The 27259-nt window shown below is 61.2% G+C and overlaps 1 protein-coding gene across 1 annotated transcript in view; it reads left to right on the top strand.

The window, feature by feature from the left end:
* TDRD9 (tudor domain containing 9) overlaps window positions 1-24098 on the top strand; it is a 53949-nt gene extending 29851 nt beyond the window's left edge. The window contains exons 21-36 of the mRNA XM_037049918.1: window positions 1683-1799; window positions 2435-2542; window positions 3977-4077; window positions 5141-5314; window positions 8476-8587; window positions 9423-9635; window positions 9784-9873; window positions 10282-10542; window positions 11695-11850; window positions 12314-12384; window positions 13748-13857; window positions 14314-14410; window positions 18484-18622; window positions 21543-21661; window positions 22636-22708; window positions 23848-24098. Of these exons, the coding sequence (XP_036905813.1) occupies window positions 1683-1799; window positions 2435-2542; window positions 3977-4077; window positions 5141-5314; window positions 8476-8587; window positions 9423-9635; window positions 9784-9873; window positions 10282-10542; window positions 11695-11850; window positions 12314-12384; window positions 13748-13857; window positions 14314-14410; window positions 18484-18622; window positions 21543-21661; window positions 22636-22708; window positions 23848-23949 (2043 nt within the window). The 3' untranslated portion in view covers window positions 23950-24098. The remainder of the gene's footprint in view (window positions 1-1682; window positions 1800-2434; window positions 2543-3976; window positions 4078-5140; window positions 5315-8475; window positions 8588-9422; window positions 9636-9783; window positions 9874-10281; window positions 10543-11694; window positions 11851-12313; window positions 12385-13747; window positions 13858-14313; window positions 14411-18483; window positions 18623-21542; window positions 21662-22635; window positions 22709-23847) is intronic.
* The last annotated feature ends 3161 nt before the right edge of the window (window positions 24099-27259 follow it).

Here is a 27259-nt window from a genome sequence, read left to right as displayed (position 1 = left end):
AAATAGTGTCTTGAATTGTGCTTCTGAGAGGCTGGCAATTTCTTGGTCGCTTAGAGTTAATTGGCTCTGGGACTTTGAGTTCTTCTTGCGCCATCTTTTGGGCTGTTTGTGCCTGTTACGTAGCAGGATCGGAGCCCTAAGGTGTTCACTAGAGCAGGGCAACTCAGTCGCTGGGTTGTGACGCTGTATGTGGGGGCGGGGTCAAAGAGGGACTATGGCGTCCCGTCTGCCGCCTGCTGCCGCGGCCCTCACCGGTGCCGCAGCTGCTGCGTCACCGGGCCCACGCATTTCATCCCACTGCACGCGAGTGTGCCACTGCCGTCAGCCCTCGCCCCCTGGGGCCTGCGTGGTCTGTCTCACTGTGCACGAATGTGCGACCGCAGTCAGTCTGCCCCACACCCCAACTGGTTCCGGGCCGCCTGTGCGCCTGGGTCGGGGGACCTGTCCTGCCCGACCTTGCTCGCTGCTGGCTCCGCCCCTCTTACCGTCCCTGTTGAATGGTTAGATGTAGTCAGACTTTCGTATAATTCAATTTTCTGTCCTTTGGTTGTGTCTTTGTTTCTCCAAACCTTTGTTGTATTCAAACTTGGTTGTGGGAGAAGGCACAGTGTTTCCACCTATGCCTCCATCTTGGCGGAAGTCCTTAATTGATTTTGCTTTTTATTAGTTTAGTTTTCTGTGTCTGAAAATAGGTCCGCCATTTCTGTCTTCCCGAGATGAGTCATGGGCGCACCAATACTGTCAGCGCTTTGAATGGGAAGCGCGTGAAGCCGTGGGTGCGCTGTGCGCGCCCCCTGGGCCCCGCCCCTGCCGGCGCATCTCAACCGGTAGTAGCATCTGGGCATCTGCAGGGTCGCGCCCCCCTCCGTGCCAGGGCGTTTCAGGAGAGCCTGAGTTTCCAGGGAGAGACCTGCTTTGAGAGGTTTTGTTTTGTTGTTGATTCTGTTGCTGCTATATTTGGTCAAAGCAAGGGACTTGCACAGGGACTCAGGAGTCCCCTTGGTTTCTCCCTGGAGGGCACACGTGCCTGTGGCCACGGCGGGGGGTGGGGGGGGCGCAGCTCTGCGGGCTGGGCCTGCCCCCGCCCCAGGCCCCTCCTCGCACCGTTACCCCGCCTCCCCGCCCTGGCACTGGTTTCTGCAGTGGTTGTTGCTTCTGTAGTTTGATCGTGTTTACTCCGTGTAGTTTACTGAGGGGCTTTGCGACCCTGAACTGATGGCCCGCCCCCAGGCCACGGCAGCTGCGTGTTCTGCGTGTGCGCCTGGGGGCCGGGCGGTGAGCCTGGAGCAGCTGCGCTGGAGCAGCTGCGCTGCGGCCGTGGGGCTCCTCCGGGTGCCGCCAGCCGCTGCATCAGTGCGCGCCCGCGATGGGGGTTTTGGCCTGGCCGAGGGCGCAGCACAGAGGACTTGACCACGGCCCGGCCCGCCCCGCGCTGTGGGCCGTGCTCGTCCGTGTGCGTTGGGGCCCTGGGACTGTGGCATGGAGAGGGCGTGTGTCCCGCATGCTCCACCCACACTGTCCTGCGCCAGTCTTGCATTCTCTCATCAGGCGGGCTCCTGGGAAGCGCTGCAAGCCCAGCGATGCCCCCCAGGAGGAGTGGCGTGCACCCCACCGTGCCCGGTGTCTGCCGGCTCTGAGCGCACAGGTGCTCTGAGCCACCGCCCACCCCGTGTCTGCCTCAGGTGGCCGAGCTCTACGAGGAGCTGAAGAGTCGGGTCTCACAGTTTAACATGAACGTCAGCTCCCGGCGGCCTGTCCTGGATCAGGAGTTCACCTACAAGCAGCGGTTCATCCTGCAGGTGCGTGTGCACAGTCTGTGTGCCGCTGGTAGAGACACTCAGGACCGAGCCTCGGGTGTGGCTTCTGCGGTAGTCGACATGCTCCTAGTTTCACTCGGGGAGAGTGAGGGAGGCAGCTGCTGCCCTCAGAGCCATGCTGCTGCAGGGGCCGAAGACTGGGGGCAGGCGGGGGACTCGCAGGGACTGGTTGAGGGAAGTGCGTCCTGGAAGGGTCTTTGAGGACATCTGCATTCCCGGGCACAGCGGCAGAGGTGGCCGGAGCTGGGTCCAGGCGACCTGGACGTCAGACCGCCTTCGGGCTGGCCTGCACTTCAGGGGCACGTGGTTGCTGAAGAAGGGGCCCCATGCAGACGCAGGTGCTTGGTTCAGCCCTGGGCAAGGGCCACAGGGGAGCAGGAGTCCCCACTGCCTGCAGGGCCCCGCACTGCCTTCCCACCTCATCGTGGGAGCGGCACCCAAGCCCCTGGAGAAGAGCTCAGGCTGGCGTTTGTCTGCTACGGAAGGGTGACCAGAGCCGTGACTCTGCTGGAGTGGGGGCAGGCCCGGTGCCCCAACACAGACACGCCGTCCGTGAGGCAGGAGCACGCTGACACGAGGCGGGGCGGTTGCTTCAGGAGATGGTTTTCCTCCTCTAGGTTGTACTGGCAGGTGCTTTCTACCCCAACTACTTTACATTTGGGCAGCCAGACGAGGAGATGGCGGTGAGGGAGCTGGCCGGCAAGGACCCCAAGACAACCATCGTGGTAGGCGGGGGCAGGCCGCCCGCATCTGGAGGGCCCCGCCTCTGTGAGGCCGACGTGGTGGTGCAGTCCCCTGCCATCCCTGTTTGTGCCAGTGCCCAGAGGGCCCCCACCCCACTTGCCCCTCACCTGCCCTCCTGTAGGCCCGGCCGGGAGCCCCGAGGAGCAGCGTGCTTGTGGCACCACAGCCAGGTGCTGTGTGCTGCTTTGAAGGGGGTGGGGCACTTTCTGGGGGTCTGCTCCCGTTTTGCAGACCCACCACAGTGCCTCACGCCACGTGGACGAGCTGGGTCCTGCAGGCCACACACAGCCCCAGATCAGAGTGCCACTCACACACGGAACCCCACGCCCGGCTTTGAGTGAGCAGGTGTAGCCTGGAAGCAGCACTTAACCAGTGCGGGTGCTGGGTGACTCTGGCGGTTGGCCTGCAGGGTGCCTGTGTGGGGTGCACAGCTGGGGACTGGACTTCCTGGGCGCCTGGTTCTGGGAAGAGCCTCCCCCTGCCGAGGGGCTGTGGGGTGCTCGGTTGAGTTTCTGGTACCCGTGAGCATGTGGGCACTTGCCAGCTCTTCCTGTCGCCATTCCCACCACGACTGGCAGGCGGCAGTGGAGCTGATGAGGGGAGGGCTGCTGAGAGAGCATGGCCTGGGGACGTGGGGCAGGGACGAGAGCTGGAGTGGGGGTGGGGGTGCGGCGCCTGCTGGGGGCCTCATCCATCAGGACCTTCTGGGTGATCGTCGGGGGCCGGCCTTCACCCTGGTCTGGCCCCTCACCCGAGCACTGTGGGGTGCTGGCCCCTCGCATCCTCGTGCCCACTGCAGCCCCCGGTCACTACCGACAGGGTGCATTCTGGGAGCCAGGGGCAGCCGGAGTCTCCCCAGCACTGGCTGAGCGGCCCTGGGCCAGGTGCTTGGTGTTGATGCCTGAGCCCCACACTGACCTCTGTGTGGGGACTCACTCTCCCCCCACTCTGTTTTGTGGCTTCTGAGTGGGAGGGTGACCTCCTAACCTTCCTCCAGACCCTCAACAGGACGGGGTTTGCAGCTCAGGCCCCCGGCCTCACTCAGGCTGCAGTGGGTGTGCGAGGGCCGGGCCCTGGTCCAGGGGCGGGGGCCGGGGCTCCAGTTTAGGCTGGAGCTTGGAACCCGAACTGTCGGGGTGGGAGGGGGGGGGGGGGGACAGGATGCACTCACCTGCTCAGGATGGGCCAGTTGGGGGAGGGTTTCCTTCTGGCCGTGCTGGGCAAATGCTGATCTCTCTGGACTGGACTTTGGGGCACTTTTAATGGGAGCGTTGGGCTTTGTTTAACACGTGTTTGTTGTCAGCTCTAGTCCGATGTAGAAGTCCCCAGTCTCTGCACCCTGCGCCCCAGATCAGCCCCCGGGGTCAGCGTGGCCCCTGTGTGGCCGGCGCTCTGACGGCTGCCCTGTTCTGCAGCTGAAGCACGCCCCGCCCTACGGCTTCCTCTACCACAAGCAGCTGCAGTCCTTCTTCAGGCAGTGTGGCCAGGTCAAGTCCATCGTGTTCGAGGGGGCGAAGTAAGTGGTGCGGCCGGGTCAAGTCTGTTGTGTTCGAGGGGGCGGAGTAAGTGGCAGGTTTCTGCGCCCAGCCGCCGCAATTTCGAAAGCTGGAAAGTGGTTTCCACGGTTACGGGAGCATCCCCCAAAGCCCAGTGCATGTGGGTGTGGCCTGCCTGTGGGCCGCTGTCTGCTGTCCCCTCTGGGAGCTGCGGCTTCTCTGTTGTCAGCGGCAGTTGCTCTCATTCAGCTGCCAACCCTCTGGAGGGGCAGCTGTAGCTGCTGGTCTGGCGCCTGGAGGGCTCTGGGATGGCCGTCCCAGGCTGACGCACCGACCCTGGGCGTCGCACACTTCCTGACAGTCTGGCTTGGGGAGGTGACGTTCTGACCCAGGGCACTGGACGCTCAGACACAAACTGGGGTAAGCTTGGGGTGGGTGTTGGGGGGGTGGGAGGGTGGAGGGGGCGTCGATCAGCTCCGCTCAGACAGGCCTGGTGTTTGGAGGTCACGGAAGAGGTCGCCCAGGGCTCCTGTGGGCAGTTTCCTCTTTCCGTGTTTTGTTTTACAGTGAAACAAAGAAAAACTCGAAACCTGCCATTCTGTTCTCATCGTGACAATGAAGATTTCTTAATGGACAGTCCCGTTTGAACTCAGTTTACTCTTCCTGTCACGTAGAATGATGCTTTGTAAAAAAGGTTTCATATATCTATTTTTAGAGACGGGGAAGGGAGGGAGAAAGAGACGAACATCAGTGTGCGGTTGCCTCTCATGCACCCCGAACTGGGGACCTGGCCTGCAACCCAGGCCTGTGCCCTGACTGGGAGTTGAACCAGAGACCCTTCGGTTTGCAAGACGATGCCCAGCTCACCAAGCCACACTGGTCAGGGTGAAGAATGACACTTGGTAGTAGTTTAATGATATGACTTGGCAATTTTTGTTTCTTTGAGTGAATCGAGAGTGCCGATGCTTCGAGGAGAGGTGCGAGTGAGCGTTTCTGTCCAGTCTTGAGAGAAATTCGTATGTCCTTAGTTCTTTTCTCAGGTGCTTGGTAACCATGTATTTATTTGATTTGTGTCACGGGCAGAGCCTTTGTGGAGTTTTCCCGGAACCCGACAGAGAGGTTCAAGACTCTTCCTGCCGTGTACCTGGCCGTCAAGATGTCCCAGCTCAAAGTGCCGCTTGAGCTGAGCGTGCACTCGGCAGAGGAGATTGAAGGCAGGCTGCTCGGGGGCGCTGCCCCGAAGCTCCGCAACACCAGGTACTGCGGAGGGAGGCGGGCTGGGGCTGTGCAGCTGCTTCCCGCGTTCAGCGTCCTCAAACCACTGACCTTGCTTTGGTCGATGGCGCTGGCTGTGAAGCCGGGCGGCACTGTCTTTGAGCCTGGTGTCCCCGTCCCCTCTCGGTGCGTGCTCGGGCACGCTGCTCGACCTCCCCGAACGACCGTGCTTCTTGTTCATCCCCCCCACCCCTGCCCCGGTTTTCCTGAGAATGCCTCCCTGTGTGCGTGTGTGGTGCGCTGCTTTGGCATGCGTGTGCCGTGAGGCGGTTACCGCAAGAGGCTGACACTCGGCCTCCTGGCTGCAAGAGGAGGGGGCCGAGGGGCAACAGACTTTTCTCCCTGGGACGGGAGCTCTCGGGACAGATCTTCACGCCCGGCCTGCGCCTGCTGCAGTGTGACTCAGGTCCTTGTGTGGGGACCTAGGGTCTTGGGGACCGTGCGTTGGTGTCTTCTCAGCACTCCCTCTGCTTCCCCCGTGCCCCCCCCCACAACCCCATCTCTCCCTCCACCAGTTTGGTTTTCTGCCTCTGTTCTGTCTCCGACCCCATGTGTACTGTGCGTGAGGTCCCCTGGCGTTCACCTGTCCTCCTCCGTGCTGCTCCACGCGGCACGCTGCCTTCACGGCCATCCACGCACCGCAGATGGCAGGGCCACCTCGTGTTGTTATGGCGGAGTAACACGTGTGCAGCATGACTCCCTTCCCCGCTCACCTGTCAACGCGCACCTGGGTTGTGTCCCTGCCTTGACTGGCATCAACATGGGGGTGTGGAAATCGCTTCGAGTTAGTGTTTCCATTTCCTTTGGCTGAATACCCAGGAGAGGGATTGGTGGGTCATAGGTAGTTCCGTTTTGAAGTTTCGAGGACCCTCCACACTGCCGTCCTCTCTGGCTGCATCAGCTTCCTCTGCCTTCTCCCCACATCTTCGAAGCCCTTCTGACAGGGGTGGTGTGACAGTTCCTCATGGGTGTGGGTGCCTGTCCCTGATGACTAGGGGTGTGGAGCACGCTCTCGTGTGCCTGGTGGTCTCTGGAGATGTTGGCGGGAGAGACCTGGTTCTTGCTGATGCATGTAAAAGATCACAGATCAGCACATCTGTTAGTATGTAGTCCATTTATTAGTGGCCCGTTCCCATGGAAGGGAACGGGACTTGGTAGAGTGCGGGGTGAAAGCCAAAGTTTCAGGGCAAAGCAGGGCAGCAAAAGCAAGAGCAGCCAAAGACCAGGGTGGCCAGCCCCTGGGCAGCCTGAGGCTGGGTGGCCCGCGGCCCAGTGGCCCGAGAGAGAGAGAGAGAGAGAGAGAGAGAGAGAGAGAGAGTGAGAGTGAGAGAGAGAGAGAGAGAGAGTACGCGCCAAGCGCACAAGTCCTTTGTTCTGAGGACTCATGTAGTGGGTGGGATGGGAGGGGAAAGAGTTAACATGTTGATTGACGGGTGAATGTGGGCGGTGCCAACTTCCCCGGGGGAACATGATGACCCAAACTTAGGTGTGTGGGGGGGTCTGTTAGCCCGAATCCTTACCTCGATTCAGACTCCATTTGTTCATCTTGTTGTAAAACAAATACGTGATCGGAGGCAGTTAATTAAAACTGGGCACTTTCCAGAGTTATTGACGGGCTCTTTCTGTGAGCATCAGAGACTCCCTCGTAAAACAGACAGTGACCAGAGGCAGGCAATTGCCCAAAGTTGTTTTCTGGGCTCTTTCTTTGGGCACTGGGTTCCCTCTCCCACATCTAGGCCCTGGGGTGAAAGCCCAGTTTCCAGGCTTTCTTTCCCAGACGGTGGAAATGCCACAGTTTCAAGGGCTCCCTTCTTTTTTGCTAACATGGTGTTTCTTGTGGCGTTGGAACACCTGCGATAATATCAGACCAGGCTCGGGACTGCTGAGTTCAAGAGTGAGTCCTGACTCCTTCCTCCTCCCTGCCTCGGTTTATTATTTATTCTGCCTAACTGGTGAAAGGCGTTTCCTGGCAGCCAGGAGCCAGATGCTGGCCAGTAAGAGCAGTGTGGCCTCGGAGTGCTCATTGTGCTGTCTCCTGCCTCAGGGGGACGTCTGTCCAGGTCCTCTGCACGTGCGGAGCCACCTCCATGGAGCAGTGCTGGCCTGTTGCATGGGGCAGCCGAGAGGGCCTTGGGTCCCCTCCTCCTCCTGCCCGCGATGGCTGTCCTCGTCCCCCTCCTGAGCAAGCAGATGAGCTCTGTCCGCAGATGGGGGTGGGCAGTGGGGTGTGTGGCAGCCCCTGGCTGCCGCCTGCACAGGCCTGCCCTTCCCTGGCACCCGTCGGGGTGAGGGGTGGGCCTGCTGCCGGGTGTGGGGGCGCCGACCAGGGCCCCGGCCGCTTGGCAGCCGCCGTCAAGTGCAGTTTCTTCCCTGGGACCAGCTCACATCACCCTTCGGTTTTGTAACGGGTCCCTTTGCCCCTGTTCTCAACGTTGTTGCAGGTAGGGGTTCTGCGTCCATCCTTTCCTCTTTGAGATGCGTTTGAGCCTGGAGAGCTGGGTGGGCCTGCCCAGGTCACTCCCGCCTCGTGAACCAGTGTGGAAGTGGGGACAGAGCGGGGCCCGGGTCTCCGCTGGGCTCCTTCCTCTTCCTGTCGGAACAGGAGCAGCAGGAAGGGGGCTTCTGTTCTCCCCCAAACTCGTGTTTTGTGTCTTAGACTCGAGCAGTCACTCTTACTGCTTGAACGGATGAGCGTTGTTTCTTGGGCTTTTTAGAAAGTCGTGTGTGAGTGTGTTTTCTAATAACATTGAACCTGATGGGATGACAGGAACCAGGTGTGGGTTCTTGCAGTTCCAAGCATCAGAGTCACTCATCTCTGGAACCACGAGTCAGAAAACATTGCCGATTGTAGATGTAGAATTTGTACCCTTGAAAATAGAGATTTGTAAGTGTCTTGACCCTTAGAATACGTTCCTGGAGGGTGTGGGGCTGTTGGGTGCACACCCCTGCCCCCGGCTGCCCAGGAAGCCCCCAGAAGCTCAGGTGTGAGATGAGATCCAATTTGTCACCGCCCAGTGCAGGCGTTTTACTAGAACGTTCCTGTCTCGCAGAGATGGTGGGACGCCCAGGCAGTTCACACATGTGAACGTGTTTTCTTTGCAACACTCGACTTTCACTCTTTCCCCCAAAACCACGTCACGCAGGGTGAGTGTGGACTTCCAGAAGCAGACCGTGGATCCTGTCCAAGTGTCCTTCAACGCACTGGACAGGCCCCACCTGGTTTCAGACCTCCTGCTGACAGTCGACGTCACTGAGGTAGGAGGCTGGAGCCTGCGCTGTGGCGCCTGGGGCCCTGCGTGGGTGCTGGGCAGCGAGGGGGGCGGGCACCACCATGCTCGCGGAGGGGGTGCAGCCGGGACACCAAGGGAAGCACAGAACTCACTCTGGATTCGGGGTTGAAGTTTGAAATTGTTAGGTTGTTTAAAACACCAAAAATCAGTTCTAGTCACAAGATACGTGTAAAGATACTAATTGGCGTAAAAGCATATGCCTGTATAATTCAATTTGTGTCCACAAAATTAGCATTGGTTCCATTCTTATTTAGAGGATAAAGGAAATAAAAATTTTTAAAAGACTTTATTTACTTTTAGAGAGAGGGGAAGGGACGGAGGAGGAGGAGGAGGAGAGAAGCATTAATGTGTGGTTGCCTCTCCTGCACACTCAACCAGGGACCTGGCCTGCAACCCGGGCATGTGCCCTGACTGAACCGAGCCAGGGACCCTGTGGTTCGCAGGCTGGCGCTCAGCCTGCCACCCCAGCTGGGGCGGGTGAGGTGACGTGTCAGCTGAAGTACAGTTGTGCTTTGCGTGAATCTGTGGCTGCACGCCAGTGGGAGCCGCCACATGGAGAGCTGGAGTCTGGGACCCTGGAAACCCAAGCCTTTGTGGTCCTGGCGGTTGGATGGCCGCAGTGGGCAGGGCTGCCCACGGGACCCTCTTTCTGGGACTCTGCACTGTTCCTCCTGTCCCTCCCAGGCACCACCTCCCAGGGAGGGTCAGGCACACCTATTAAGAGCCCTGGGGGCGTGGTTGGAGAGTGGGTGGCTGTGCGGGTTGGGGCTGTGCCTTCACCCTGCTGCTGTCCTTTCTAGGTGGTTGAAGTGGGGCACTTCTGGGGGTACAGGATGGACGAGAAGAACGCAGCGATTCTGAAGAAGCTCAGTGCTGAGATAAACCACCTGCAGCTGGTGCCCTTAGCCGTCCACCCGCACCCAGACCTGGTCTGCCTGGCGCCTTTCACTGATGCCGATGAGCCACGCTACTTCCGAGCACAGATCCTCTATGTGTCTGGGGGCTCTGCCGAGGTGCGCCCACCCACCGCGCCCTGGGCCAGACGGGCCAGCGCAGTCAGGGAGGGGAGATCTGTCCCTCAGTGGTGGGCGCGGCCCTCCTGGGGTCCTGCAGTGGCTGTGTGGTGCCTCCGCTGACCTGGGCCCTGTCTCCGCCCACTAGGTGTTTTTTGTGGACTACGGGAACAAGTCCCACGTGGACCTGGGCCTTCTGATGGAGATCCCTTGCCGCCTCCTCGCGCTCCCGTTCCAGGTGTGGCAGGCGGGCTCCTGTGCACGCGGCCGCGCTGGCTGCTCCCAGCACCAGGGGGCCTGTGTATCAGGCTCGCCACGTTGGGTTTCCACTCTTTCTCAAAACTCGCACTGCTGGATGTACTTCTGCCAGTGTGATTTTGGGGTGAGCGGGAACCCTTGGGGGGCCTTGCACCCCCTGAGAGGTGTCCGGGCCCGTGGAGGAGGACAGACTCTGGGTGGGTCGGAGCCTCACGGCCTCGAGCCTCCCTGTCGGGCTCGGATGGGGCGGGGTTGCTGGGGGCAGCGCAGGTACCTCCCTCAGCTCTGCCAGCCCTGGTGGGGCGCAGTGGGGGGCTCACTGGGAAGCGCAGGGTGGCCTTGGCTGTGGCTCCTGCACGGACTGGTGGGCCCTGCCCTCTGCCCACAGGCGCTGGAGTTCAGGGTCTGCAGGCTGCGCCCCTCGGCCCAGTCGCTGGTGTGCGGGGAGCACTGGAGCAGCCGAGCCAGCCGGCGCTTCGCCGCCCTGGTCTGCGGCCGCGTGCTGCTCGTCAAGGTCTTCTCCGTGGTGCACAGAGTCCTGCACGTGGACGTCTACCTGTCCTCGGGGCCTCAGGACGTCGCCAACGTCAGGGACGTGCTCATCAACGAGGGCCACGCCGAGCTGGCGGAGGAGTGCTACGAGTCCCGGGTGCGTGCAGGGCAGGGCCCTGGCTCGGGTGGGGGCGGGTGTGGGAACCGGGTGGTGGGGGCTGGGCGTGAGTGCTGGTTTGCTGCTAGGACACTGTTTTTTCCCTGCGATGGAGACTCGATGTGAAAATGGTCTCTGTTTGGGGAGGCTTTTCTGACGCGTTCTCAGCCTTGTCTCCCCAGTGTAAGTGACTAATAAAAGACTTGTTGCTAGCGCTTCAGACGTTTCAAAACGTCTTCGAGCCATTGCTTTCAAAATCGCCTCTGCAGTAATTTTTCTTGGCCCGAGACTCTGAGATGCCACTTTTGAGGCTGCTGTGGAAGGCCAAGGCGGGGCGGGCGGGGGGTGGGGCTCGGCGGGCAGACAGGTGTGTGCGAGAGCTGCGGAGTGTTGTTCCCACGAGTGGGCGCACTTGCGGGTCCCAGGGACAGTCCCCAGGTAAAGCCAGGGCGTGTTTACGCAAGTTCTCTAGGACGTTCCTCACTCTCAGTTCCCCGATGGCTGAGAGGTGCTGAGGGCAGAGAGGGGAGCCCTTAGGAAGCCTGCTGGACTCTTGTTTGAATTGGGGATGTGCTTGGTCAACTCATCTCCTGCTACCTAAGTCACCTGGAGATCAGCTAAGGAAGAGGTCACACCTCGAAAATACTTTGGTTACTTTGGAATAAAGGGCTCTTAGTACGGTTTTTAAAAGTCTTCATCATATTATTTCCCATTACCATTTAGTCCTCCTGTACCGCGCCCCTGCAGTCCCCACACTGTGGTCCAAGTCCGTGAGTCCTTTCTCCTCTCTGCTGGGTCCCTCCGTGCCCCTCCCTGCCCTGCCATCTGCCCTGAGACAGCTGTCACGTGCTCTCCATCTGCAGGCCCGTCTCCATTTTGCTTGTTACTTCAGTCTGTTCATTAGATTCCACGTGTGAGGGAGATCACGTGGCGTTTGTCTTTCCCTGACCGACTCACCTCACTCAGCCTTATGTTCACCAGGCCCGTCCGTGCTGTCGCAGAGTAAAACTCATCTTTTTATGGTTGAGTAATATACCCTATTGTGTAAATATTCCATACTTATCCACTCATCTACTGACAGACGCTTGGGGAGGTTTGGTTTTGTTTTGTTTTGCTTTTTTCAGTGAAAGGAACTTTTCTTATTTTCTTCAGCAAAGCCATGAAGTTCTCACGAGCCTCTTCTCCAAAGCGTCAGGAAGTGTGGCGGACGCGTGCACGCCGTCCCCAGGGATGGACGAGGAGAAGCGTCTGATCCGGGTCTTGCTGGACAGCTTCTCGTCCAATAAGCTGGGAACCCCGAGCCACAAGGTACCGGCCTCGGCTCACTCTGCCGGGGCCCCATGTGAGCGGCGCTCACGCCTGCCCTCCTGGTCTTCGTGCTGGGGTTCACTGCGGACAGGCGCCGGGACAGGTGGCTCATGTATTGGGGGTGGAAGTGGAGCAAGCCTGGCCACCCCCGCTCCCTGGCCGCCTGCGCTGGGCGGAGGGCTGGCTGGCGCGTCCCCCATAGGCCGGTCAGGGGCTACGGTGGTAAACAGAGACTCTCGGGAGCTTGTAGGGGGGAGGGGCTGGTGGGGCCGTTGATTCCAGAAAAGCCCCTCCTTCAAGGCACTGCTTCCTCGCTGAATCTTGAAGGCCGACGACTGGGATGTAGCTTTTTCCTTCTTTTGAGCACAGCAGCCGACTCGGTGTTTGAATGAGTGTTGAGTGGTGCTTGCACCCCCCCCCCCCCCGCACCTCCCCCAGTGACACCCGGTGTTTGTTTGGACAGGCAGTGCTGCACGGACCTTTCAACCCCTATGAGCTGAAGTGCCACAGCCTGACCAGGGTCTCCAAGTTCAGGTACAGCCCACACAGGTTCCCGGGCACGCAGCTCGTCAGAAACCAGCCTCGCTCTCGGACCTATGGCCCCTGCTGCCTTTTCCAGCTGCTTCCAGCTTCTCCCCTAGTTCAGATCTGAGGCTCGCTCTCCCCCTCCCATCCGGTGGCCATTCCTTTCTTCCCAGACCCTTCTCTGTTCTTGTGACCATCACTAGTCCCTCAGCACCCTGGGCCACCTGCTGTGCCCGGCACATGGCCTCGGGGTCAGCAGGAAGCAGCATGCTGTTGGGGTTCTCCCGGGGCTTGGGGGTCCAGAGTGGGGTTTGCAAGAGGAAGTGGTAACTACTCAGTTGGTGGGCAAGAGTCTTGCCGGGGCCACAGGGTGCGGTGACAGCCCCAGGGAGGCCTGCGACCACCCTCACTTGGGTTCCCCAGACACGTGGAGGCCTGGGGGATGCAGGGGAGGCAGCCAGGCTGTGGGGGAGGTGGTGGGGGCCAGGTGGCAGTGGCCTGCCTGGCCGCTCGGGGAGGCTTCGTGGATGGCAGAGGGTTGGGTGGTGGCACAGAAGCTGCGGTGCTGGGGGTGGAGGCGCCACTAAGGGGTTAGGGGGGCGACTTGCTGTGTGTGCTGGACTGTGGTCCCTTCAGTGGCAGGGCAGACCCTGGCCTCCTGGTGCCCCGGGACCAGCAGATGTGGGGGGTCCCTGGGAGCTGGCTAGAAATGCAGCCCTCTGGCTGCCTCGACCTGACTGAGGAGAGCCCGCACTCCCACAGCTCTCGGGGGGTCTGTAGATCGTCAGCATTTGCCCTGAACGTTGGGGCAGAAGGGTCTTGGGAGGGAGCACACCTCAGAGGCTGCTCGCGAACCAAGTCTGGGGCAGGGGACGCAGCAGAGGCTGGTGCGTGCTGTCCCACAGCTTTGGGGTGTGGCGTCCCCACGGGCAGGGTGGGGCTGAGGAGGCCCTTACTGGCCTCAGGGCCTGGGCAGAGAGGTGCGGGGCTGGCCCACTTGGGTTTCCTCTGCAGGCCCTTGGGCGGCCTACCTGGAATGCAGGTGGTGGCCACCATGTGTTGGGAGCAGGGACAGAGTCTGGGGAGAGGTGGAACTTGGGGCTGTCAGCAGGTGGGCAGGGCTTGCAGTCAGGGAGTGGCGGGCCTCCCAAGGATACGGGTGGGAGGGGCCCATGGGGCAGCTACCGTACTCTGGGGTGGAGGGGTGGCGGGCTGTCTGGGAGGGAAAGGGTGCAGGGGACGTGGACAGTAGTGTTTCCCCTACTGGCTGCTACCTTTGCGCGAGTGACTGCATCTCTGAAACGGATCTGCTGCGGGGTGGGCGTCACACACAGCCTGGGGGACTGCAGCCCCCTCTGCCTGCGCCTCGCAGACGCGTCTGGATCGAGAAGGAGAGCATCAACTCGGTTGCCATCAGCGACACCCCCGAGGACCTCCACCAGAGGGTGCTGGTGGCCGCGTCCCTCTCTGTCAACGCAACCGGTGAGTGGTGAGCGGGGCTGTTTTTCCACGCAGGCTCTTCTCTACCACTGCCGCCGCCCCGCCCCAGTCACTGGGCACCCTCTGTCCTGCAGTTCTGGACGGCCCCCCGTAGGGCTGTCTGGGGCAGGTGTGAGGAAGGGAGCCCCGCCCGCCCTTTACGTGGCTGCGGAAGTGGGCTCCTTGCTCCCTCGTGCCCTCGCTCCACCGTGCTGGACTGCAAAGAGGGATGAGCCCAAGTCCTTGGTCCTGGTCAGACCAGGCAGCCGAGAGATGGCCTTGAGCTTGAGCTTGGTGGTGAGGCCTCTGTCTGCAGGGCATTGTGGGAACGGACAGCAGGGGTTGTCCTGCATTGGGCCGTGTGTGGGGCCAGGTCAGCGGAGGAGGAGTCACGGGGCGGGGCTGGGGGGCTGCACGGTGGGAGCTGCCACGGGCCTTGTGTCCCCTCCCCTCCGACAGGGTCCACCATGCTGCTGAGAGAGACCTCGCTGCTGCCGCACGTGCCCGGGCTGCCGGCCCTGCTCAGCATGCTGTTCACCCCGGCGATGGAGCTGCGGTGCGCTCCGGCAGGCGTGGGGGGGGGCAGTGGGGGCGGCTGCCGGCCCTGTGCTGGGGGCCGCCGGGGCCTCTGTGTGTTCATACGTCTGCTCGGACCCCTCAGAGAGAGGCTCAGGGAGCTCGTGAGGGGACATGCGGGGTCCCCCAGGAGCTCGTGGGGGCTGTGGTCAAAGGGATGGGAAACGGGGCTTCGCTGCCATGGGCGTGGCTCTCAGTTTCCTTTCTTTCTTTTTTTGTGATATATTTTATTGATTATGCCATTACAGTTGTCCCATTCCCCCCTTCATTCTCCTTCACCCTGCACACCCCTCCCCCCTTCCCCCCCTTTAGCTCATGTCCATGTGTCGTAAGTTATATAGCTTCTACATTTCCCACACTACTCTTGCTCTCCCCCTGTCTATTTTCTGCCTACCGTCTATGCTACTTATTTTCTGTGCCTTCTCCCCCCTTCTCCTCCTCCCACTCCCCTGTTGCTAACCCTCCATGTGATCTCCATTTCTGTGGCTCTGCTCCTGATCTAGCTGTCCTCTTGGTTTGCTTTTGTTTTAGGTGTGGTTGTTAATAACTGTGAGTTTGCTGTCCTTTCACTGTTCATATTTTTCATCTTTTTCTTAGATAAGTCCCTTTCACATTTCATATAATAGGGGCTTGGTGATGATGAACTCCTTGAACTTGACCTTATCTGAGAAGCACTTTATCTGTCCTTCCATTCTAAATGAAAGTTTTGCTGGATAAAGCAATCTTGGCTGTAGGTCTTTGGATTTCATGACTTGGAATCCTTCTTTCCAGCCCCTTCTTGCCTGTAAGGTCTCTTTTGAGAAATCCGCTGACAGTCTGATGGGAACTCCTTTGTAGGTGACTGTCCCCTTATCCCTTGCTGCCTCTAGGATTCTCTCCTTCATTTTAATCTTGGCTCATGTAATGATGATGTGCCTTGGTGTGTTCCTTCTTGGGTCCACCTTCTTTGGGAATCTCTGAGCTCCCTGGATTTCCTGGAAGTCTATTTCCTTTGTCAGACTGGGGAAGTTCTCCTTTATTATTTGTTCAAATAAGCTTTCTACTTGTCGCTCGTCCTCTTCCCCTTCTGGTACCCCTATAATTCGGATGTTGGAATGTTTAAAGATGTTCTGGAGGTTCCTAAGCCTCTCCTCATTTTCTTGAATTCTTGTAACTTCACTTTTTCCTGTTTGGTCATTTCTTCCTTCCTTCTGGTCCACCCCCTTGATTTGAGTCCCAGTTTCCTTTCCATCACTATTGGGTTCCCTGTGCATTTTCCTTCACTTCACTTCATTTTTTTCTTCATTTCAGTCTTCATTTTTTCATCTAATTTGTGACCAAATTCAATTCTATGAGCATCCTGATCACCAGTGTTTTGAACTGTGCAAAGTTGGCTGTCTCTTGGTCTCTTAAAAGTATTGGCTCTGGGGCTTTGATTTGTTCTTCTGATTGAGCCATTTTTGATCAGGTGTTTCAAAATCACAGAGGTCCTATCAGGCAGAATGGTTAAAAATGAAGTGAGAGTGGATTCGAAGGGGACCTTCACTGTTTGTTTCCGTCACTGTGGCTGCCTGGTGGTCACCCTCAATAGCCCTTTGTCATGCTGTGGGCGAGAGACAGGCCCAGCAGCTGAGTCAGGCTGGAACCTCAGTGTCCCCCACCCCAGGGGCGTTCCCAGGTTGCTTCTGCATGGGCCCAGTGGGCTTCCCCCCTGCCTGGTGGCAGGTGTCCTGAGAGGGATCCCACTGGAGGCCATGTCGCCTGTCAGGGCCAGCCCCCAAGGCGCACACCTTGCGATTGGCACGGTGTTGGCCCCTCCCGGGCTCCGGGTGCAGGGTTGCAGATCCTGCTTCTCCCCGGGAAGTGTCTGCCTCCCCTGGAGGGACAGCAGGCAGGGTGGGGGCTACCGGTGTCGCTCTTTGTTGCCATCTTTGGAGGCTGGCGTAGGCACCCTCTGTGCTGATTCCCCGTCTGAGCCGTTGGCGGGTGTTCACATCTTGGTGCTGCAGCAGAACCTGTCTTGATGTGTGTGCCGTGTTCTCACAGAGCCGTGGGGTGCTGGAGAGGGATGCGGGGGGGTCCCTTCAGGTGGTGGGCGGGGCCAGCACGCTAAGAAAGGGCACTCGAGCGGGTGGGGGCAGCAGATGGGCGTGGGCCTGTGCTTGCCCCTCTGTGTCCTCCCCGACCCGAGGCCCTTCTTTGGACAAGGCTGTCCCCACCTCAGGATGGCTGAGGACGCAGGATGTCATGGCAGGAGAGCCCTCGGCACATGCCAGCAGCTCGGGGCGCCAAGGGGGCCGAGTAGCGGTCTTCGCAGGTGGCCTGGGGGTGTGGCAGCATCGTGAGGTCCTGACATCTCCCGCCGCTCAGCAGCCTGCTGGGGGACGCTGCCCAGAGGCCCCCGAGCAGCTTCCTGCTGTGGGCGTTTCCCCTTGACGGGCACGTCTTTGGAAGACACGGGTTTTTGCTTGGTCTTCTGGGCAGGTCTAGAACATCAGCTCGCAGTGCAGGCCCCTGTCCTGTCATCCACATTCTAAACCTCCTGGTCTGGAGCACTCAGCCTTCCAGACAGCGGGGCTGGCCTGGTGTGTGGGCCCTGCCCCAGCCCCGTGGGGCCTCGTGGGTCCCCGGGGGCGGTGGCCCTGCCCCCCACGGGTTCTGCAGTGTCCGGTGCGAGCAGGCGGTGTGCATCGTGAGGGGTACCGGATGTCTCTGTGGTTGCACCGAGTGCCCCGGGTTCATGTGAGAACCCCCAGAGGGGCACCAACACCTTGCTCTGGTCACCGTCGCTGATGGATGGTTGGGGCAGTGGGCGGGGCCCTGCTCTAGTGCAGGTTGGTTCCGGGCCAGGCCTCCCAGGGCCATCCTCGGTGGCAGGCAGGTCCATGTTTCTGACCGCGGAGAGCCCTGGCTGCCACTGCGCCTCGGACCGGTTCCCGGCTATGTGACGGGAAACGATGATTCACGCCTGGTCAGTGACAGGGCGGCAGGGGGTGTCACTTCCTAGAGAGCCGCTGGGGCTGCCTGGTGAGGAAACCCGCCCCCCCCCCCGCCCCCGCACCAAGTGTGTGCCTCCTGTCCCGAGTCTCTCAGAGTGGAGGCAGCGCGGGATCTCCCCAGTCCCCGTCAGGAAAACAGCGTGTCTGTGTGTCTCTGGGACTGAGAGGGAGACTGGTTCCGCCTAGATTATCCCATGGAAACGTTATTGGTCTGGGCGACTGGAGGAGGTCTCAGTTGATTGATTAAGAATCAAAGAAAACTAGCAAAGTATTTTCAGAGGTGTTCAACCCTGACGTCTCTTTCCTCGTCTTGCGGTGACTTGTCCAGCCCGTGAGGGGCTGCAGCACCGGCATTTGGACTCACACCGGAATGTGGAAAGGCCTGGGGTGGAGTGGTGTCCGTGGGGGGGGGGGCGGGGGCGGGGGCACAAGCACGGGCTCAAGACAATGTGGAGGAGCCAGCAGAGATGGGACCGGGCCTCCTCTTGTAGGGCCTGGTGTGCAGAATGCCACAGTCGGCCCCACAGACGCCCCTGAGCAAGGAGCAAGGTGAGCGGGTGTGTGGAGTGGGCTGGAGAAGGCAGGAGGTGGAGTTCTCTGGAGAGTGGGCAGAGGGCAGCATGGACAGGTGGCAGCGCGGCCAGGCGGAGGAGAGCGCGGGCCTGGGGACGCCTGGAGAGGCGAGGGACAGGCCCTGGCGCCCCGTGTGCCTGCCGCTGTGTGCATAAGGTGCGCACTTGTTCCAGACGGCAAGGTGTGCAAATGCCGTGTAAGCGCTCACGAGTCACGAGTGTGTGTGCGGCCTCTTGTCTGGCGTCTCACTAACGCAGCCGTGGGGAGAGCTCAGAGGTGGGCAGAAAACCACAGACCCAAAACATGTCTGGTCCCGAGAGTTAGGACCCTAGAGAGCGGATCAGTAGAAACGTTTACTTTGTAACTACACGTTCTGGCAGAGAAAACAAAAAGCGGGATGAGTTGCTGGCCCAGGGCCGTCAGAGCTTGGGCTGGTCCTGCTCCCTTTACAGCGGTGGCCGGCGACTCTGACGTGGTGGCTCTTCTCCAACTCCCTGTTTAGGGTTGATCGTGCCGGGAAGTGCTACACAGGGGTCCTCTGCGGCCTGGGGTGGAACCCAGCCACCGGCGCCCCCGTCCTGCCGGAGCACGACATGGAGCTCGCGTTCGACGTGCAGTTCAGCGCGGAGGACGTGGTGGAGGTGAGGCCGCCCTGCCCCTGGGCGGCAGGTGTTCCCTGCTCCTGGTCTGGGGTGCTGCCCGGACGCCCATCCTGTCAGGAGCACACGTGTGCTCCGGGGAGCTCTCGGGCCTTTCCCAGAGATGCACGCTACTCCCCGGCTGCTCGCCAGTGTCTCCTGGCTGAGGGACCAAGCGCCCGGACGGCTGCGGGTCTCTTCTCCCGGTCTCCTTCCGAGGGAGGCCTGCGCACGTGTTGCTGACTCGTGTTGGGGAGCTGGGGCCGGGTCCTGCCCTGCCCGTCCTCCAGGGAGGACCACACGAACGGCCCTGCCGCCCGAGGCCCGTGCTGCTGGGGAGGCCTCAGAACCGGCAGCAGGAGCACCGGCAGCAGGGGCACCGGCATCGCACAGCTTTCGACCCTGACAGCGAGGCACTCGGGCTTCTGTCCTGTGGTGTTTTGGAAAGCTCTGTTTAGCTGACCCTCACCGCACATAGTGTGACAAGGGCTGCTCCAGAGCGCCTGTGCCTTCCCCGAGGTCCCCAGAGGTGGTGTCCCTGCACAGAGGGGGCTGCAGCGCTGGGGGAGGGCCGTCCCTGTGGGGCTGGGCCTCTGTGCCGGGTCCTGTTGACTTGAGCTAACTGCTCTTCCACGTGTGGAGAGTTTCAGGCTTAAACGTACCCCTTGGGAGCCAGACCCAGTGGCAAAGTGTAAGCGGTAAGACTTCCGGAAGTGTGAGCAGGAGAAGGTCCATGTGATCTTGGCCTTGACGGTGCATGTGCAGGTGTGACAGCGGAAGCTCCATCTGTGAGAAGGAAGGGACGGGGTGGGCTCAGGCAGACTTGAGAACGGTTGCTCTGCAGGGGCCCGGGGGGCGAGGCGGTGAGCTGCGCAAGAGGGGGGCGTTTGCAAACTGTGGGTCTGACAGAGGCCTCCGCCCGCGACTGCCCTGAGCTCCAGGGCTCCGAGTGTGAGACGGGCAGCGAGATAGAGCACAATGGCCGTGAGCGCCTGACGGGTGCTCTACGTCACACGTCACTGGGAAGAGGCCACCGAGACCGCCTCGACCCCTGTGCACACCTGTGAGGACCACTGAGTTCCAGACAGCGACTGGTGCTGATGCTGAGGAGCCCCGCCCACTGCTGCTGGGGGCGCAGAGCAGGTGGTTAAGAGTCCAACACACACCTGCCGTGAGACCCTGCTGGAGTTGATCCACGAGACTTGAAACCAGCATCCACGTGGAACCTGTGTGTGGCTACCCACGATCAAATTGGGCCCTTCTGTGGCTGGTTTCCGGGTGGTGCGTGGGTTTGTGTACATTCTAGAACTCTCTGGGTCTGTCCAACGAATTCTCCTGGGAGGCTGCGAGCTTCTCCCCTGCCGCCTTCGCCCCACAGGTGTTTGCAATCAGAATTCTGAGGCTTTATTCTCCACACTGGGGCCCTGGGTTGTGCAGCCGGTCCTGCTCCCCGGCTGTTCCCCCCGGTTTATGTGCCTGTGAATGTGGGACTGCCCGGTCCTCCAGCCACCACTTTGCTGGGGGTCCGTTCTGCCCGGCTGCCCGTCTCTGCCCCTCCTACCTGTTCGGATGAGTGTTTCTTCTTTAACTCCTTGGTTGTAGGACTTCCACACAGTTTGATTTGGGGGCAGTTCTGATTGTGTTTTGTTTTTAAATTTGTTATCCTCCTTTTGGTTGTGCAAGGAGGCACCGTGTGTCTACCTGTACCTCCACCTTGGCCACATTCTCAGACTGGTTTCTGGTAGGCCTGTTCAGCAAAGGGGAATAGTCTTCTGGAGTCCGTGGCGATGCCACCTGGGCAGAGAGAAGCCAGGGTGATCCTGGAGCTACTCGAGCCGGAAAGTGAGGACGGGCTCAGAAGCCGGGGCAGGCGCGTCCCAGGGAGCCATCGGGGCGCGCTCTGGCCGCAGCCGAGATGCAGTGGGAACCGGTCAGTGCTGGCCTGCTGCTGGAGTAGGAATGATGTCCACGTGTCCGTGGGTTGTAAATGGCTGGATGAGCGGATGGGAGGCGGAGACCCGTCTCCGCACAGAATTCTCAGTGGCGCTTGCAGACGCCTGCCCCAAGGACGGACCAGGCTTGGGGATGAGTGGGGGAGGGAGGAGAGGCTTCTGGGTGGGGCAGCTGGGCAGGGACCCCCTGCCCCCCACGATCCTGAGCTGCTGAGAGTGTGCTGCTCCTCAGTGGGGCTCTCCCCAGACCCCTCACCCCGCATCTGGTCGTGAGAAGAACCTCACACAAACCCAGACACCTGGCCCGAACTTAGAGCGAGACAGGAAGCTGCCAGTGCGCAGCGGCAGAGCAGAGGGTACGGGAGACGTCCCTGCACCAGGGACAGTGCAGTGCCCGCCCCTGGTGGGTCCTGGGACAGAAGGGCGGGCACGAAACCAGAGGCCATCGCTCGTGACGCTCCTGGTTGGGGCCTGGGTGTGGCAGGTGCACTGGGGGGAATAGGGGGTGGCCTGGGGTAGTGCCAGGGCCCCGTCTATCCTTCCGTCTGTGCGTCTCTGTGCTGCTCTTCTGGGAAGGCTGGGACCGGAATCGGCGTGGCAAGCCCTGGGGTGAGGCACTCCTCAGGCCCCCTGCAGGGGTCACGCAGCAACGGGGGTGTGAGATCTGGGTGGCCCAGAGAGGGTCCGCCCACGGCCGACCAGGCTAAAGTTTAAGGGAGAGGTTCCTTCAGAAAGGGTGCTGGCTACGAAGCTAGAAACCGTCTTGCTTGGTTTTAACTTTCCCTTTGGTAGGTGTCCCTGGAGTGACACTGGGGGTTGACGTGACTTGCGTTGTCTCCGTGATCTGCCTAGAGGCCCTATCGCCGGCGCTGTGGACCCCCCCGAGGCCCCTGCGTTGCTCAGTGGCGGGGTGGCGAGCCACCCAGCGGGCCCTGAGTGTCCGTCTGTCCCGTCTGTCTCGTCTGTCACAGATCAACATTCTCAGGGCCACGATCAACAAGCTCGTGTGCGACAGCCCCAGTGGGTCCAGGGGCCTCGGGCCGGAGCGCGTGGCGCAGCTGCAGGACAGCGCCCGGCAGAAACTTCTGGGGTGAGTGCCTGGGGCCGGGGCCTCCCTCCGCCCCCCTGCGTCCCGCGGGGCCGGATGCTGCAGGGACGCCCCAGACTCCAGCCTGCTGCTCAGGGGCCGCTCTTGCCCGGTGTGCCCTAGGCCCGGGGCAGGTGCTGGCAGGCACCCTCACCAGGGCTTATTCGAGGAAAACAGGACAAAAGGACCCTTGAGAGAGCACGCAGGGCCTTGGGAAGCCACCAGGAGCATGGTGCCCACAGTTAGGGGCCGGGGAGGGAGGGGCCTGTGGGCTGAGAGCCTGACCTCCCTAGAAAGGAGGTGAGAGTAAGCATCTTGACCCTCCGCCCCTGGCTGGACTCCCCACGGTGGAGTCGGATCTGGGGCCCCGGAGCCCAGGGCTCAGAGGAGGTGGGGAGGGCCTGTGGTCTCAGGGAGCAGGGGCACCCAGGCCCGCTGCCTCGCAGCCCCTGTGGCAGCTCCTTCCCGAGCGGGGGTCCTGAGCTGCAGGGACCAGAGCTGCGGGGCAGCAAGCGGCACCGACATTGGGCAACTTTCTGTGCTGCTCCAGGGTGGGGGGCTGTTTCGGGCTGTCCAGGTGGCGTGGGCACCGGAGGAGGGCGTTTGGGGTGCGACCCCATCCTGGCGCCATGGGAAGGGCTCGGTTAGTCTTCTCTCCCTGCTGTCCTTCGTGAAAGCACTTCTGTGTCAGCCCATGTGGACGCGTGGCGCCCGCGTGTGCATGCGAGGGGTGGACCGTCCTGGGCCCATCAGTGCCAGCACAGGGCTGGGGGGGGGCCCCAGGCGGCTGAGGGGGACATGCACCCTCCCCCACAGCGTCCATGTGCGGTGGGTATGGGAGGAAGTGCTCTCTGGCTGAGCGGACTGTGGCTGGGGGCGGGGGGCAGCAAGGGGTCCGTTTCCAGAAGGACCCCAGTGGCGTTCTTAGTCACTGACCTGTCACTGGGATGGCTTAATTCTCTTCCTTGAAATTGTAGTTTGTTCTGTCGGTTGAAGCCGAGAGAGAAGATTGTCCCCAGGTGGCACGAGAGGCCGTACGAGTGGGACCAGGTGAGTGAGCAGCAGGCGGCAGAGGGTGTGGAGGGGTGGGAGGCGAGGGCAGCCCTGCCGTTGGCGCGGGTGCACGGACCGGGCAGGCTGTTGCAGACAGTGCGCCCGTGTCATGCCAGCCCTGTGGGACTAGGCGCAGCAGGCGGGGCGTCTGGCCCGCTTCTCTGTCCTTGCAGCCTGAGGGGCAGCCAGGAGCACACTCTGTCCGCAGGGCGGCTCACATAGCGGCAGTCTGGGGGCCGGCGCGGTTGTGTTCTGGCGCTGACCCTGCGCCTGGCGGGTAGAGGGCCACCGCCCTGCTGTGTGGCGAGGAGAAGAAGCCCCCATCTTCTCCTCTTGTGAGGGTACGCACCCTGTCACGGGGCCACCCTGTCACCGGGCCCCTCGCAACCTTGTCAGGCCCTGGCCCCCGTCCTGGCAGCACCTCAGGTCGGGGCTGGAGCCTCGGCATGTGCACCTCAGGGCACGGTTCAGCCCACAGCAGTGTGGCCTGGGCCCGGGCCCTTCTTGGGTGCCATTGCGCCCCTGCCCTGCGAGGCCAGAAAGCTGAATGAGCTGTGGCTTCCGGGAAAGGGGGGGTGATGGTGGGGCTCTTATGCTTTAATTCTGGAGCCGGGACGTTCTCGAAAATGAAGCTGCTGGTGGGGTCCCTCCTCCTTCCGCTGCTCAGTGTGCATGTCCTCCCAGCCTGGGGTGGCAGGCTGCCTGAGAGGTGGCGTGCCCACACTCTGCCCAGGGCCAGCTCTCCTTGGCACCCTGGGGACCCGTCCTGGGGCCAGCTTCATGGTGACAGACCTGCAGGGTGGCTGCAGGGCAGAGCCAGCCCCCTGTCCTGCAGGCTCTGCTGTTTGAAGCTAAGAGCAGGATTGTGTTTGGAGGCTGGTGTGCTAGAAAACCCGCAAGCTGCGAGCCGGTCACGGAGCCATGGCCCCGCCCACGGCGAGGGGCATGGGGCCTGCGGAGCAGGGGTTGCAGGGGCGTCCAGTGAGCACAGAGACCACCAGGTCAGATCTGAGAGTCAAGTGCTGGGAGGGCAGAGAGGCGCCCTGCAGACAGTGTGGGACAGGAGCACCCAACTCTGTGTGCACCCAACTCTCTGTGTCCCAGCGCCACGCCCGACGTGCCTTTCTGTCCCCTAGGTGGACCCGAAGCTGGTCGTGGAGCCGGCGGAGCGTGAGGGCGGCCGAGGGAAGAACACCACACTCTACCAGCTGCACAGGCCTGTCCTGCTCAGCCCCTAGCGCCACTGGGGCCCCGCCTGCGGAGTCCGGCCTGTGCCCAGTCCCCGCCCACCTTCCGCATCCGCAGCGCCTGGCACTCTGGCGGGGGCTGGGCACAGGGCTTTCTTTGGTGGGGGGCTGGCAGGCTGGGTCTGTTCCAGGACAGAAGGTCGCTGTGCTGAGCCAAGAGCCACACCTGCCTCCAGCTTGCCGGGGTGCCCCTGGCCAGGGCACCGTGTGCCACTCTGTCTCGGAGACCTCGCCCGCCACCCACCTGCCACGTGGGCACAGCTCTGTCTGGGCTTCTCCAGTTCTCTCCTCGTGAGGGAAGGAGCCTGGTTTTGGTCAAACTAAGTTTAGTTTTGTACGCTTGAGGTTTTTACTTGTTAAAATTCTTAGTCCGCAGTTTGGAAACCAGAAGGGTTACCTGGCAACCTGGATGCCTGTTGAGATAATAAAAGCATTAGACAATGAGAGCAGTAAGAGGGTAAGTTCCTGCTTCTGACCGTGTTCAGTCCGGAGGCTGAAGTGTGTTCACCCAAAAGCCCAGACCTGCAGGCCTGATGGAGGAGCAGGGCCCTCTCTTCAAAGCTCCTGTCAGGAGAGCGGACACGGAGCCACGGCGATGGGAGGGCTGAGCCGGTGAGGAAGCCCGTGCAGCACACGGGCTCTGGGTCCCCGAGACCGCTCCGGCCTCCATGCTGCCCAGGGCCCCCACCGCAGGGATGGAGTGTGGCCAGCGGCGCATGGCCCCGTCAGTGCAGGGAGGGTTGAGGGGCAGGGCCACTCTGCCAGGGGGCCACCCTGTGACCCACACAGCAGGCCCATTGGCTGGCGTTCGGGGCCCCGGCTCAGCGTGAACCATACTATCTGCGTGAACAGTTCCGGCATGAGGAGCCCCCTGACGCCCGCTGAGGGCCAGCCTCGGGAGGGGGCCTGCCGGCCACTGTGTCCTCATCTGCACGGCNCAGGGATGGAGTGTGGCCAGCGGCGCATGGCCCCGTCAGTGCAGGGAGGGTTGAGGGGCAGGGCCACTCTGCCAGGGGGCCACCCTGTGACCCACACAGCAGGCCCATTGGCTGGCGTTCGGGGCCCCGGCTCAGCGTGAACCATACTATCTGCGTGAACAGTTCCGGCATGAGGAGCCCCCTGACGCCCGCTGAGGGCCAGCCTCGGGAGTGGGCCTGCCGGCCACTGTGCCCTCATCTGCACAGCCTCAGGGACCTTCTGCTGGGATGGGGCGCAGTGGACCCTGAGCAGCACAGGTGGGACCTGCACAGGCTGCAGATGTGCAGGTCTCTCGTGAACACTGGCACCTGTTCTCCACCGTGGTTGGAAGTCTGCGGTTGCCGAGGCCCGACTGTGCGCACTGCCATGCGCAGCCTGAGGACGCAGGGGTTCTGGCTCCCACGGGGAGTGGGGTCTTGGCGCCCCTTGGCTCAGAGACTGAGGGTCAACTTGGGGGCATAAAAATCACATGCAGGTGTGAGGCTGCGTGTGTGGGGTCAGTGCCCCACCCCTGTGCCCACCTGCCGGGCTTTGACAGGGCTCCTGGGTACGAGCCAGAGATACAAAGCCACCACTGTTCTCTAGTGTGGCCGCAGGGACCCCGGAGACATTCTGTGTGGTGACAGGCATTTCCAAGGGAGGGTGTGGGGCCGCATCCCACCTAGGGCCCCTGGGAGGCGTCTTTCTGGAACTGGGTGAAAACACCCGCCGTGAATGTGTGCGGCGGGTGAGTGCCCACGGCTGGGGGTCTGTGGCCGTTGGCCCACTCACGTGGACTGGGAGCAGGCTGTGCGAGCAGACACGAACGTAGGTGACTGTGCATCGGCAGGAGGCGCCACAACCACGCCAGGTGGGTCAGAAATGCTTGCAACACAGGTGATGAAGGCTGGACAGCCACCCCACGGAGCCCTTCCCCAAGGAAGAGTAGTGATGAAACCAAGCAGACCAGTGTGGCCAGGGGCTGGGAAAAAACACGTTCTCGTGGCCAAGGCACACGAGATGTCCCAGCTTGTCCTGCAGGGAAGGGACTAGGAACTCAGGAAGGGCCAGCCTTTCGTTGAGGGGGAGGGGGAGGGAGGACATGCTCTGCTGTGGGTAAAATCCCGAGTGCTTCAGCTTCCTCGGGGGCAGAACCAACAACCTGTGGGAGCACTGAGAGCAGCCCCCACACCAGCTGTGCTGAGTGAGGACTGCTGCCCCTGTGAGGCAGTGCGAGGGGCGGCCCTGCCCGCCCAGGGGGTCGCACGTCGCTGGGGAACAGGGCAGCCCTGTGAGGGAGGAGCAGGGGCTTTCTGAAGGCAGGGCAGCTGGGAGCAGGAATACGTGGAAATGTGCCCACTGTCATTTAAAGTCATTGACCACCCCTGCCCCTGCAGCATACAAACTGCATGTGTTTGTGCCCTTCCGGAGGGGACGCAGAGCACAGAGAGATGTGGGGGAGGACACGCTCCCCATAGCAACCTCTGTCACCTGGGTGGGGACGTGGGGCGGGCCCTTCTAGGCATCTTTACAGCCACTTCCCTGGAACACAGACGTGATGGCTGGAGCTTCTGCAGCCATCTTCAGCTTGGAGAGGGTGTAATGGTGGGAGTCACCCATGCACAATGGTGGAATTTGGGTCCTTTCAACCACAGTGCGACCCCACCAGCCCACCATCCCCGGACTGCATGCCACCAGACGGACTGCTTGTATGTGGGAGAGAAATTCCCTTTGTCAAGCTGCTTTTGTTTTTGGTCTGTGTTACAGGTGGCGAAAAACAGTTGCTGTTTGGTATAGTATAAACTTTTATTTTTAAAAATATTTTTTAAATTTATTTTAGAGGGGAAGGCAGGGAGAGAGGGAGAGAAACATCAATGTGTGGTTGCCTCTGGCACACCCCCTACTGGGGACCTGGCCTGAAACCCAGGCATGTGCCCTGACTGGGAATCAAACCAGCGACCCTGTGGTTCAGAGGCTGACGCTCAGTCCACTGAGACCACCAGCCAGGGCTGATACAGTGTATACTTTTTAAAAAGTAAAAGAATGCCCACTCAGTTGACTGCTAGGTTGCAGAAGGAGCATTAAAAGTCCGGAGAAGGGTCTCAGGCAGTTGGAAATGTCTCCGATTGTGTGTTTGAGCTCAGGGCAGCTTGACCGCTGGCTTGGCTCCCTGAGGGCCAAGGCTTCCGCATGAAGGAAGCGTGGCGGTTTCCAGGCCACCCGCGCTCCACCGTGAAGGTGCCCCTCTGCTGCCCACTCACAGAAGACGCCGTCCCAGTCCCGAGGGCAAGTGAGGACCCAGACGCCAGCGCAGGGTCCGAGTGTGGTGCGCCCGTGCAGACGA

This window comes from Sturnira hondurensis, unplaced genomic scaffold, assembly GCF_014824575.4.
Source record: "Sturnira hondurensis isolate 20B ecotype Veracruz unplaced genomic scaffold, ASM1482457v3 Scaffold0000780, whole genome shotgun sequence".
Taxonomy (NCBI): Eukaryota; Metazoa; Chordata; class Mammalia; order Chiroptera; family Phyllostomidae; genus Sturnira; species Sturnira hondurensis.
The sequence above is the reverse complement of the archived record's forward strand: the minus strand, read 5'-3'. Positions and strand labels throughout refer to the sequence as shown.